The 12,816-nt window shown below is 38.1% G+C and overlaps 1 protein-coding gene across 1 annotated transcript; it reads left to right on the top strand.

Moving 5' to 3' along the window:
* The first annotated feature begins 6,597 nt into the window (after positions 1 to 6,597).
* LOC117392288 (kinesin-like protein KIF2A) lies at positions 6,598 to 12,337 on the top strand. The gene is made up of 21 exons (XM_033990341.2): positions 6,598 to 6,732; positions 7,561 to 7,655; positions 7,735 to 7,854; positions 8,151 to 8,205; positions 8,306 to 8,425; positions 8,563 to 8,663; positions 8,733 to 8,828; positions 8,923 to 8,977; positions 9,053 to 9,215; positions 9,289 to 9,379; positions 9,444 to 9,507; positions 9,702 to 9,793; positions 9,880 to 10,022; positions 10,096 to 10,300; positions 10,375 to 10,485; positions 10,566 to 10,633; positions 10,708 to 10,794; positions 10,948 to 11,092; positions 11,242 to 11,343; positions 11,423 to 11,558; positions 11,634 to 12,337. The coding sequence occupies exons 1-21, from the start codon at positions 6,672 to 6,674 to the stop codon at positions 11,717 to 11,719; spliced, it is 2,196 nt and encodes a 731-aa protein (XP_033846232.1). The 5' UTR covers positions 6,598 to 6,671; the 3' UTR covers positions 11,720 to 12,337.
* Positions 12,338 to 12,816: the final 479 nt, after the last annotated feature.

The following is a 12,816-nucleotide window of genomic DNA, read 5'->3' as shown; positions in this document are numbered from 1 at the left end:
TCCTGGTTTCCGGTGGATTTTAATGTGTTCCAGTTGGCTACAATGGGCTTACAATTACATTATTAAATGCAGAGGTGAGCAGGGAAAAAGTCAAAAGTACTTAAGTAGTAGTACACTTCAAAATAATATTGGCTTCTCATGTAGAAGTACAAAGTAGTGCTTCAATCTTATTTTTTTCCTCAGATAAGAGTAAAAGTATGGTACCAAAACATTATTACAATTAAATTTTAAAAGGTTACTCAAGTAAATGTAGCCTACTAGAGTAACAGAGTACTCTGCACCTCCGACAAAAAATTTAAAACTGTGGTCACTATATTATAACCACAGTCAGCAGTTGAGTAAAGCAACATACATTTGCATATATAATTAGAGGACAATTCGCCTAAATTAGCATATTAATTATCCTATACAAAACGCATTCAGTCGTCCAGCAACTATGACAGTGGTTTATTAATGTTACTAATTTGATAACAGGAGCAACCTGCGGTAGCCTAAATATTCACAGAAGCCCAGTTAATGGATGATTGCGAAAGAAAAAGCCAACAATCAAAAGCAGACAATGTAATAAGCTGACTCACCATTCTGTTCATATCTGTCAGACACTGCCTGGCCAAAGTCACCACCAAAAAAAAGGTCACACATATTTTGTTGGACCACCTTTAGCTTTGATTACAGCACGGATTCGCTGTGGCATTGTTTCCATAAGCTTCTGCAATGTCACAAGATTTACTAATTTACATATTAACTCCATTTATTGAACATGTCTCAACTGAAGGGGTAATGACCCTTTTGCACCCCCGTACATCCAGGCCTGCTTTGTGGTTAAAATCTAGTATTGCGAGACTGCCCTGTGCCTTATGAATATATTATGCCAGCCAACATTTCTTGACGTAAAATGTATATTTTATTTTTTAAATGTGTTTAGTACTTACCATAAAACTACCCAGAACTCATGCTGCTGAGCTCCAAATATCTTTTGTGCCATTTTATTTGCTTTTCCAAAGAGACAAAACTGTTATTTACTGTATGGCCAATCCAGAACATATACAGAACTTTAACACATAAATGTCACAGTGCTTATCAAACAGAACACCTTTTGGATTCAACTGTATTCAAATGCATGTTGTGTTTTAATGGTTTTGAATGGTCTTCTGTCATTGACAAGCTTACCGTCTGTAATTGGGTCATTTTGACCTTCTGCGATGGTATTGATTACAGTGTTTAAGGTTGAGGGAAATGGGCATCTAGACTGAAGAGTTCATATTGCAGGCACTGGGCCACTAGGGCTATAGTAATGTGGCCCATGAATCACATTTGTTGTTTGTGCCTTCACTGGTGAAAAGGGACTAACTGCAGTCTACTGATGAACTACCACTAGGACAGAGAAACAGGTGAAGATGGGAGTCCTCTTCTCCCTGGTCTAATTATCACCAGATTTTAACAGTAATCCCAGTGGCTCCCAGTAGTAAATTATTACAGTCTGGTCCACTTTAGTTCCAACTCGGTGAACATAACGTGAATCGGGTAACATTTCATCAGAAACTCAAACATGTTGTTTCCATGGCAATACCATCACTGACATTTGGGGGTTTGGCTGTGTTGTAGGTAGCTCTCCTATTTGTGTGCCTTTTCTCCCATAACAAGAGCACAAGCAAGAACCTTATATGTCTTGACCCACCTTTTCTCCTCCATGGACAGCTTCAGGCTAACAGCCATTGCCAATACACACTGTGCCTCTGAAAAAGCCCGGTTGAATAGAGGAAATGATGACACCATTGTAGGCTTTTCCACTGTACAACTGTCTTCAAAGGAGAAAAAAAAGCTGAATATTTTTGTTAGATTTTTTTATTCAGACTTTACCATTTAGCGCTTCGGACTTTCTGGGAGTTGAGGTCATCTGTGGCTGCATTTGTCATATTCAATACCAAAAAAAATCTGTTATCTTGTTTTGTTATAGATAGCATTCTAGTAACTTTCTTTATTTCAAGATTCATCTGTGAGTCAGAGGGCCTCACTCCCTCATCCTGATTAATTTGTCACATATCAGAACTGTATTGAACAGTCAAAACTCATTGTTGCTTCAATAAATGACTTCATGATTGGATAGTTTTACATTTTGCTTTATGTTGGTAACTTGGTATCAAGACTAAATAAATCAATATATCTGTATGTTCTTTTTTGGAAGTTTATTATTATTATTATTATTATTATTATTATTATTATTATTATTATTATTATTATTATTATTATTATTATTATTATTATTATTTTATTTTATTTTTTTTTATTTTATTTTTTTTACTGCTATACATCTCCCTCTTTACTTTGACAACTACAAACCTCTGTCTTGTATTCCATATTTCCCTCACTTAATATTCCTTTCCCACTTGTAAATATGCTCTCTATGTTGTAAATATTGATGTTTGCAAAATAATAATACAAATAAATAAATAAATAAATAAATTGGAATGGCACCCAATAAATCTCTAGAAGAATCAGCATAAATATAAATGCATGCATTAGCCTTTGTGTCTTGGTCGGAAGAATTAAGAAGTCAGGAGAAGGCGGAAACACGGATAAATGTTCTTTTTTATTATACGCTCCACTGCTTTGTAATTGAAGGTTCCCCATTGCTGCAATTAAAATAACAACAACTGAAAAAAATAAATTTTGCAGTCAAGTTCTGAGGTAGATGAGATGCTCTGACAGCATCTCTGTCTGTGGTGAGCTGGGGGCAGCATAAATGAATACACAAAGGGCCTCATTCTGTCTGCTCCATTGTCTTTAATGTCATCTTCCTGTGTTTCACTGAGCAATGAAGAGGGCCAATGCACAGATGAAGCTGACTGGCAGCACCACACAGTCTTTGAGCAGCAGATGCACTGTCCACAACAATAATGCACATGTCTCATATATCAAATTAAAGATCAACGGGGCAATTTGTGTTCAGTTAGATTGCTTTTTCAGAATGTGTTTTGACAAAAATAAGTTTTTAAATCGCAATTGAATTAACCAATAACACACAGTTATGTCTAAGAGTGGTAAACTGGACAGCCAAGCTATAATGAGGGCACTGGAGTCACTGGAAGCTAACCAGCTTATGTACTGTGGTAATCCTTATCTAACTTATTCAGTTTCTTGCAGAATATGTCTGTCTTACCGATTTCTTCTTTATCAAAAATAAGGAATGATCACTGCACATGTTTTTAGGCAAAACTGCACATTTATTTTTCATAAAAGAAAAATTATAGCAAGCAGCTCTAAAGATAGTGGATATGTTTATGTGCTAAATACTTCATATTTTATGTTTAAAACTGCATTCAATGCCTGGGCATGAGAATCGCTTTAGAACCTACACCTGTCAGAGATATTGAATGGGTTTTTGTTTTATTGCCTGAAGAACAGATAATGAACAACACTATTTTAAAATGTCACCTTAAATCCCCTTTAATCTTTAACATGTTGTAGCAGTTCATGGTTTAAAGAACAACAAAAATGCCGAGCCTAATGTTGACAAAAGAGGAGTAATGAGACAATGACAGTTACTGAAGGTTATCCAGTCAAGAGACAAGAGAGTGACATTAGAATTTACTAAATATAAAATATTAAAATAAAAATGTGTCTTAGGAATGTTGAAAACAGGGGACAGTTTTCTATTCCCCCGCACCCGCCCTGTGCATCTTCTCCTGGGTCGAAGAGTTTTACTAGTGGTGGGATGGCCCTATGAAAAATAGGCGGTGCATGAAGACAGCAGAAGACCAATAGATGGATTACTTTTGGGCATACATTGTTTTGATGTTGTCAATATAAACGGAAGTGTTTGTTTCCCTGTTATTGCCTGAACTTTTAATGAGACTTAATCCATTTGTAACATAAGAAGGGCATCTGTATGCACATTCGTAGGACTGGGTCGTTGTCCTTTACAGCAGATAATTTGAGGTTAATGGCATTGGAGGGCATAACGTTCATTAAATTATGTGAAGAAAAAAGGAACAATAGGTCTAGAACTGATGAAACCCTGGGGGGATGTTGCAGCTCCACTGCACAGGACTAAGGGGCCGTCATTGCCAGAAACTATTACTCAATAAACCCCCCCCCCCCCCCCACCCCCCAACAGCAGAAATGGCATCATGAAATGAGCAGTAACTTGACTGGCTCTGTGCCAATTCAACCATGTAACAGTAGTTATTAATTAGACAGCAATCACTGCAATTTGAGGGGATATATACTGCTCAAAAGAAGAAGAATTCAAATGACACTTAGGAAACATGTTATTTTAATAAATGGGATTTAAGTAATATTTGAAATGGAAATGCTTGTGTAAGGAGCAAAAGTATACCACATTATTCAAAGAAAATGAAGCTATCAGACAGTAAAAAAATATCCCAAAATCAAAGTGAAAACACAGTGTTACTGCCTGGTCCATTCTGATGATATTTCATCGTATAAACTCATTCACATTATATTCTCAGGAGTTCTCAGGGTTTTTAGAAAAGAGGTCTAAATATATTATAATGCAAGGAGGTCAGTGTTTTAATATTTTATAGCCATTAATGTTCTAACATCATTATCAAACATAAAGTATTTATATTTTTTCTAGAAGACAGTAACTTCTCAGAAAGATGTTAATGTCGCTCTATCCACAGGTAAATAGGGGTCACTAGGAGAAAAAAGGTTACTAAGTTTCAGATCTGGACCAGAGCATCACAGACCAAAGAAGCTCCACTAGGCCAGAAGCGGGCCATCAGGCCCCCAGACACAATCAGACCAGTGGTCAGCTGGAGGTCAGTTTGTATGACTCTGCATCTATAAGTCTACCTCAGGGCAGCTGTGCAGCTTTTCATCAGGTAAGAGTAGTGAATGGATAATGTGACTTTGAGCATTAGAGCGCTATAGAGCATTATTAGTGAGTATAGTATGGCCTGATGTTTATTTCTTTCAAACCAAAACATCTGAAAATTTTGATCAGAAAAAGGCTGAAGGCTCATATCACTGAGTGTGGCTGTAAGTTTTGAAGTGGTATGTTTAAAGTGTTGGCATGAGGATGAAATGCTTTAACCAGCCATAGACTAATGTCACTTATTTCTCAGGTTATGGGGTTTGCATCAGCTACACCCTGCAGTGCATCCTTTGCCGTCATCTTTTTGTTCCTTCTTGCCCTAATGTTAAACTGAACTTTAAAATGTAAATCTTGTAATGGCTGGACAGTAATTGTAACCTGTGAACATAAAGAACCAAACTGTTCAGGAAATTATACTTGTCCTTTTATAGTGAATGGAATTATAACAATCAGACAATCATCTAACTCCAGTTTTATACTATTTAAAATAAATTTTCCTATTTAAACTGGAACTCACTTGCCATCAATTAGCGAACCTGTGCCTTATGCATTAGTTTGTTTAATTTATTTTTTTCTGGATTAAACCCGGTGGCATTGCTGGTTTATTTTTTAGCTTATTATAATTTAAAAATATTTACTTTTGTCTTCCACTCATAATTCCACACCGCTGGACTAAATTTACAACAAATATTGAGATTCCTAAATGGACTTTCTTTCCTATCATCATAGAGGCCAAGACAGCACAGCAGATGGAAGTGAGAGGGTCAGAGGAAGACCAAAGACTGCTGGGAAACCTGTGTAGTTTTTGCTCCACTGCCACCTGCTGGTTGCTCCACAAAGACAGCCCTACTACACAAACATAAATAACCTACTTTACAGCCTTTTGTGCTCTTCACCGCAGGATGAGTTATAACTGGTTCTAAGCCTATAGCCTTTTAAGGCGTGTGAATTAAAATATGGGCAACCCCCCTGTGCCTTGAAAAGGATTTTCATATGAAGAGACGGTGCACTTCATGATTCATGAATAATCCATGATTTCATAAAAACAGATCCGTAGGATCAGATCAGTAGGTCTGCTTATATTATTGAATATTGTTCCACAGAGCTACCATAGGCCCGAACAAAGAGTGCAGAAAACAGGCATATCATGGCATTTAATAAAACTGAGCCTCAATTTGAATGTATAAATCTTGTCTAGTATAATTTAAAAAGTTTGTGGATTGAGGTAATTTGATGTCTTGAAAAAATGAGAGGTCAGTTTCAAAGTGTTGCCTGTAAAACCTTGCTGCCACCTTGTGTTGAAAGAAGTTATCTGCATTTCTGATTTTAGAATTGAAGTGGGTAAATTGAAGCTGAATCCTGACAAAGAGAGAGTAGAATAGAGAATAGAGTGAAATAGAGTAAAATGTGATGGTGTCATACTCCCAGATGGGGCAAGAACCAGATTTCACTATTCTCGTACATCTAATTAAAAATGTATTCATTTAACAGTTAAATATAAGCTACAACAGTCTTTACTCACAGTGTCCCTCATACAATCTAAAAAACTACAATTTAATCTGGTGGGTTTATTTTGATGGATCTATAATTAATTGCTTTGTGTAAGGGCCATTGACGTTGTGCATTTATAGTCAGTGCACGGAGGAAGATCACAGATTTATATTTGTACCTCCATGAGGAAGATGCTGTGGTCCTGCTGCTGGCCACTCCCGCGCATGCGCAGTGCCTGTGCTGCCTCCTGTCTGACCGTCAGTGACCTCACTCTGAGCCGCGGCACATCCTGGACCCATCCCGCGTTCCCCAAACCGCACACAAATATCCGGCTGGAGAGATGGCCGGGATTTTTGGAAAAATCTTCGTGGGGATTTATGTGGAGATAAAACGGAGCGACGGTACGTGCGCTAGCTGCCCGCACACACGGCTCTCCACACGGCTCTCCACACGGCTCTCCATCCGGCTCGTCCGGATGAGAGCAGCAACCATCCGCCGCAAGCAAGTGCTCTGTGCTAGCTAGCAAAATGATCATTTTATTTAAACCGCATTTGGCCAGTCCATCCTGTATGTCGTTAGAGCTGATATAACCGTAGAATTAACCATGAAATAAACGCATCAGTTTCCCCGTCGTTACGAACTGAGTGATCACCGGCTCAGCGAATCAGATCCATTCATTTAAATTGTTATCTTGTCAATTATCGTAACATCTGTTAGCATCTGTGCCTTGTCTTGTGGTTCTTTGGTGGATAAAATGGTCTGATTGTCGTTTATAGCTGCACTGAATGATCTTGTGGGGGCCGCCGTTTGTGCCGCTGATGCCGGGGCCTCTCCCCTTTTGCGGCATCTTTCTTCATGGTCTCAGGATCACAAGAAATACACGACTTTTAAGACGCCTTCGCTGCACCCTACTGCTTAATACTGATGATTTATGTTATTCAATGTGTAAAGCTTTGTAATATACTGAAAAAGCCGATGAATATTAGATCTTTTGACAGAGACCACACCCAGAAGCATCAATATATTTATTTAAAAGTAACTGAGTGAAACATTGACTAAATAGTTGTGTGTAGCTTCTTAATTTAGTTGAAATGTTTTGATAATATCGTATAGATTCATGAGTTCAATGCTGCAATGTATGGTTCAAGAAGCACATATCACAAAGCAATAGTCCATGCATCTTTGAACTAGATGAGAATCACAGTCTCTCCTGGTCTTTCCCTCTGCAGGAAGAATACATCAGGCCATGGTCACATCACTGCATGAGGACAATGAGAGCGTGACAGTGGAGTGGATCGAGAATGGGGACACCAAAGGCAAAGAGGTCTATATACCCACATATACCCACATGTGGTAAAGTATGCTGAAAACTGCATCATTAAAGTTTCTTTTGTTTTATCCAGATTGACCTTGAAAGCATCTTTTCTCTGAATCCAAATGTGGCCCCTGATGATGAGATAGCACAGAGCCCAGAGACTCAACTTCCTCCTTCCTCTATTCCCAAAGTCAGCAAGGTTCCCAAGGTCAGAATCCAAAAACAAAATCTTTTTCAAAACATTTTGTCCTTCTTATTGCTTCATTTTGCATATTCCTAGCCTCACATAGCTAAACTCTTGGTCATAAAACACATAAACATTGCAAATATACAAGGTCACACTATTCCATGATGCTATTTCACTCCACTGCGTTACACGCAACTGAGCACAATTCAAAAATAGTTAAACGTACCTACAGCATACTCTGGCATACTGCAAACTCACATTCAGTTCTCAGCTTATTACACAGTCTGAATAATATGATAATTTGTTCTATTCTACAGACAAGACGAGTTACAGCAATACCTAAAGCTGAAAACGTACCTCGGGAGAACAGAGGTAAGTTTTGCTGATTTACAGTTGGATTTTTGTTTTAGTTTGCAGTAATATTATTTTGCATTATTGTCACAAATTTGTTATTGTGATTATTTCCTCTCAGCTGCTGCCGTAGGAACAACCCGGGCCCGGCCAAGTCAACACAGCCAAGTCTCAGAGCCTCCTCCACCAGCGATCGCGCCACAATCGGCCTTCAACCAAACACTAATACAGCAGCAAAATGGTAACAGACATACTTTCAACTGGAGTGTAGTGGTTTTTGTATGCAAAAAACACTACCATTAGAAAGAAACTATTTGAATCTCATGGTTTATATTATTTTAGTGTTGTTTGTCTCATTTTCTGGCTTATACTTTACAGCTCGGAGGAAATCAAATTGTGTAAAAGAGGTGGAAAAACTTCAAGAAAAACGTGAGAAGAGACGACTTCAGCAACAGGAACTCAGAGAAAAGAGGGCCCAAGTATGACTTTGAGGAACGTCCACTTTCCATTGTTGTGTGATTCAAATTATTTAACACTTTCTTTTCCAGGAAGTGGATGTCAATTTACCCAACTATGAAATTATGTGCATGATCAGAGACTTCAGAGCCAGTCTCGACTACAGGCCCCTAACCTCCAATGATCTGGTAAGTCAAACTAATAAACAGTATTGTCATTTTTTTATGTTTCTTTACGATGAACTATTGAAGTTTAGACCAAAAACTGTATTGTACGCTTTAGATTGAGGAGCATAGAATATGTGTGTGTGTACGAGCTCGACCATTGAATAAAAAAGGTAGCTTTTTGATTATTGACATTTTTGGTTTACATAGTGAATGTAACACTTTTCTCTAAACTGCGCCCTGTTTAGAGCTATCAGTGAAGGACTTAGATGTCATCACTATCCCAAGTAGAGATGTTGTTATGGTTCATGAACCCAAGCAAAAAGTTGACCTGACGCGCTACTTGGAGAACCAAACATTTCGCTTTGACTACGCTTTTGATGAGAACTCCACAAATGAAATGGTTTACAGGTATGGATTTTATTGTCTTTTTGAGGATAAAAAAAAAAAAGTCATGATTTCAAACATCAACTGTGATCGTCAGGTTTACAGCCCAGCCTTTGGTTGAGACCATTTTTGAAAGAGGAATGGCGACTTGCTTTGCTTATGGACAAACTGGAAGTGGAAAAACACATGTAAGTAAAGTTTCTGGGTCTGATATGTTGTAAATGACAGTACTTAATAATAACTATCCTTCAGACAATGGGTGGAGACTTCTCAGGGAAGAACCAGGACTGCTCTAAAGGAATCTACGCTCTGTCAGGTGAGTTATTTCATAATCATTAATCATTTCATGTTTTTTTTAGCTTATGTATGTGCGTGTGTGTGTCTGTATATATATATATATATATATATATATGTATGTGTGTGTGTGTGTGTGTGTGTGTGTCTGTATATATATGTATGTGTGTGTGTCTGTATATATATGTATTATGTTATGTATGTATTTCTTTTCAGCCAGAGATGTCTTTCACATGTTGAAAAAGCCAAACTACAAAAAGTTAGATCTTCAGGTCTTTGCCACTTTTTTTGAAATCTACAGCGGTAAGGTTGGTATACACATTTTATACATATCTATATTTATGTACCGTATATGAATATATTATTTTAATAAACAGCTGCTTTTGTCTTTAAGGTGTTTGACTTGCTGAATCATAAGGCCAAGTTGAGGGTGTTGGAGGATGGGAAGCAGCAAGTCCAGGTGGTGGGTCTACAGGAGAGAGAGGTCAAATGCACAGAAGACGTCCTGAAACTAATTGAAGTAGGAAACAGCTGCAGGTATCCTTCAGCGCAGCTATCGTATATGATGTCTTTATTGGCTGTGGGAAATAATTAATATGATTTTCCCAAGGACTTCTGGGCAGACATCAGCAAATGCCCATTCCTCCAGGAGCCATGCCATTTTCCAGATCATTTTGCGCAGACGAGGAAAGATGCACGGAAAGTTTTCTCTTATCGATCTGGCTGGAAACGAGAGGGGAGCCGACACATCCAGTGCAGACCGCCAGACTCGGCTTGAAGGAGCTGAGATCAACAAGAGTTTGCTGGCCCTGAAGGTGTGTTGCTCAGTGCTGTACTTTTTAACATCTTTGCTGATATATCTATCATTCTTTTGATTTCCCGCTTTCAGGAGTGTATTCGGGCTCTAGGACGAAACAAACCCCACACTCCATTTAGAGCAAGCAAATTAACTCAAGTACTGAGAGATTCCTTCATTGGGGAAAACTCTAGGACTTGCATGGTATGGCAAAAACAATGACCACCATTTTACTTCAAATCTTAAGTGTGGTCAAGAGGCTATTGATTGTTTTTATTTTTCAGATTGCTACAATCTCCCCAGGAATGGCCTCTTGTGAAAACACTTTGAACACTTTGAGATATGCCAACAGGTAAACCTGTGGGGTTAACGACAGCCTGTTGTCCTTGTGTTGTATTGTCTCATTTAAATCTGCTGTGTTTTCAGGGTCAAAGAGTTTGGCATAAGTCCTTCAGATATTCCTTTCACACAGAGCGGAGGAGGAGGACGATCTGAGTTGTCACCTACTTATGAGTATGACCTATCCTGATTGACTATACTGAACAAACAATACAGGATTTATACTAGTAAACCTTTTAGAAAATGTATTTACTGTAATAGAAAACAGCACAGAATCTGTATCTGACGCTTCTCAGTGGTGGTGACTGCTGCACTATTTGTGTTCAGGGTCCAGGATCTCACAGTGGATCCTCTGGCAGCGATGGACTGTCGTCAGCCAGGACACATCAACCAGCTGGAGGTGCTGGAGGCCCAGTGGGGAGTTGGCAGCTCCCCACAGAGAGATGATCTGAAGTTGCTCTGTGAGCAGAATGTAAGCATAACATGTTCATAGACATTCATTTGTCAGGCAGCAGCTGTGATCAAAGCCAGAGACCAAAATCAGTTTTAGAATTACTAGTTTGTTTGTAGGATCTATAAGGGACCAGATGCCGTACATTGAAACCTGCTTTGTGGTTTTAGGAAGAGGAGGTTTCCCCACAGCTCTTCACTTTCCATGAGGCTGTGTCTCAGCTTGTGGAAATGGAGGAGCAGGTTCTTGAGGACCACAGGGCTGTATTTCAGGTAAACAATTCAAGCTATATACATTTTATCTGAGTAAATCTGAGCTGCATGGACTTACAAAGCTTAAATGTGTTCACAGGAGTCTATTCGTTGGTTAGAAGATGAAAAAGTACTTTTAGAAATGACAGAGGAGGTGGACTATGATGTTGAATCATATGCAACTCAACTTGAGCAAATTCTGGATCAGAAAATAGACATTCTCACTGAGCTGAGAGGTAAGATAAAGTGATCAAGACTGCACTTTACATTGATACATTCCCAGTATAATCTGTAATTGTGTTTTGTTTCAGACAAAGTCAAGTCTTTCCGCTGTGCACTGCAGGAGGAGGAGCAGGCTAGCAAACAGATCACCCCAAAGAGGCCTCGTGCACTATAGACAGAACACACAAACACTGTATGAAATGATATGATATGAAATTTCTTTAAAGACTAAGTTGTCCTCAGAGAGGGCATGACCAACAGAGTTGTTGTTGTGAAAGAGCTGAGATTTCTCAGCTGTTATGATAAAATCCTAATGCCTCTGTTTATAATTCTGCTGTACAGTTTTTGTTTTTAAATCATCTTTTCAATTTGACAAAACATTTTTGGCCACAACTTATTAATTTATGTTCCATCACAAGTGCTTCAATTGAAGAAATGTAATTTTAATGATTCCTGCACAAATTTCCAAGCTATTTTGCTTAATTGATTCAAAACTGTTTTTGTCAAATTTTGAATCAAATTTAATTTAATCTTGCCTATATACCTTTGTCTAAGGGCATGATTAGGGCATGTGGTCTTTGTGTGTAAAATGAGCCAAAACAAGATGTTTGTGTCCGTGTGAAGTTAGGAAATGATGACAATTATAAACACAACTTTAGAAAAAAATCATTACACTGGTTGACCTGTGAGGGGCACTGCAGTCACGCCCGAGAGCAGAATGGAAACTGGAATCATTGATGCGCAAAGAGAATAGAGTGAACTCATTTGTCATAATAAAAAATAACACATTGTTATTGTGTGCCATTTTTGTGTTTTTCCACTGAGGTCTATAAAACAAATGTTTTTAGTAAACAACTCAGAAAACGAATACTTGACCACAGTGCATTCATTGGCTTGCACATACTCAGCCCTTTCAAACCTTAAGTTGTTAATGCCGATCTTGTTGACCACAATGTCATTAAGAAATATTGATAAATAAATATCTAAATTAATAATGAGGCAACTTAATAAAAACATCTTAAATAATACACCTTTAATGGCCTAAATGAAATTAACATCTTTAAGAGCTGCTCTTAACCCTGCAAATCCATAATGCCTACTACTCTGTTTATTTACTGATAGTGAAATCAGTAGAAGCACACACATAAATACACAGTATATGTACATATTATAGGTCATGAGATTTAAGGCTGAATTACAAACAACAGCTGGGCGATAGAAGCTGCAGTATTGTTTGATTTCACTTACCATGCATTACCATTAGTTCTGACA

This window comes from Periophthalmus magnuspinnatus, chromosome 23 (genome assembly GCF_009829125.3).
Source record: "Periophthalmus magnuspinnatus isolate fPerMag1 chromosome 23, fPerMag1.2.pri, whole genome shotgun sequence".
Taxonomy (NCBI): Eukaryota; Metazoa; Chordata; class Actinopteri; order Gobiiformes; family Gobiidae; genus Periophthalmus; species Periophthalmus magnuspinnatus.
Note: the sequence above shows the minus strand (reverse complement) of the source record. Positions and strands in the feature narration are given on the sequence as shown.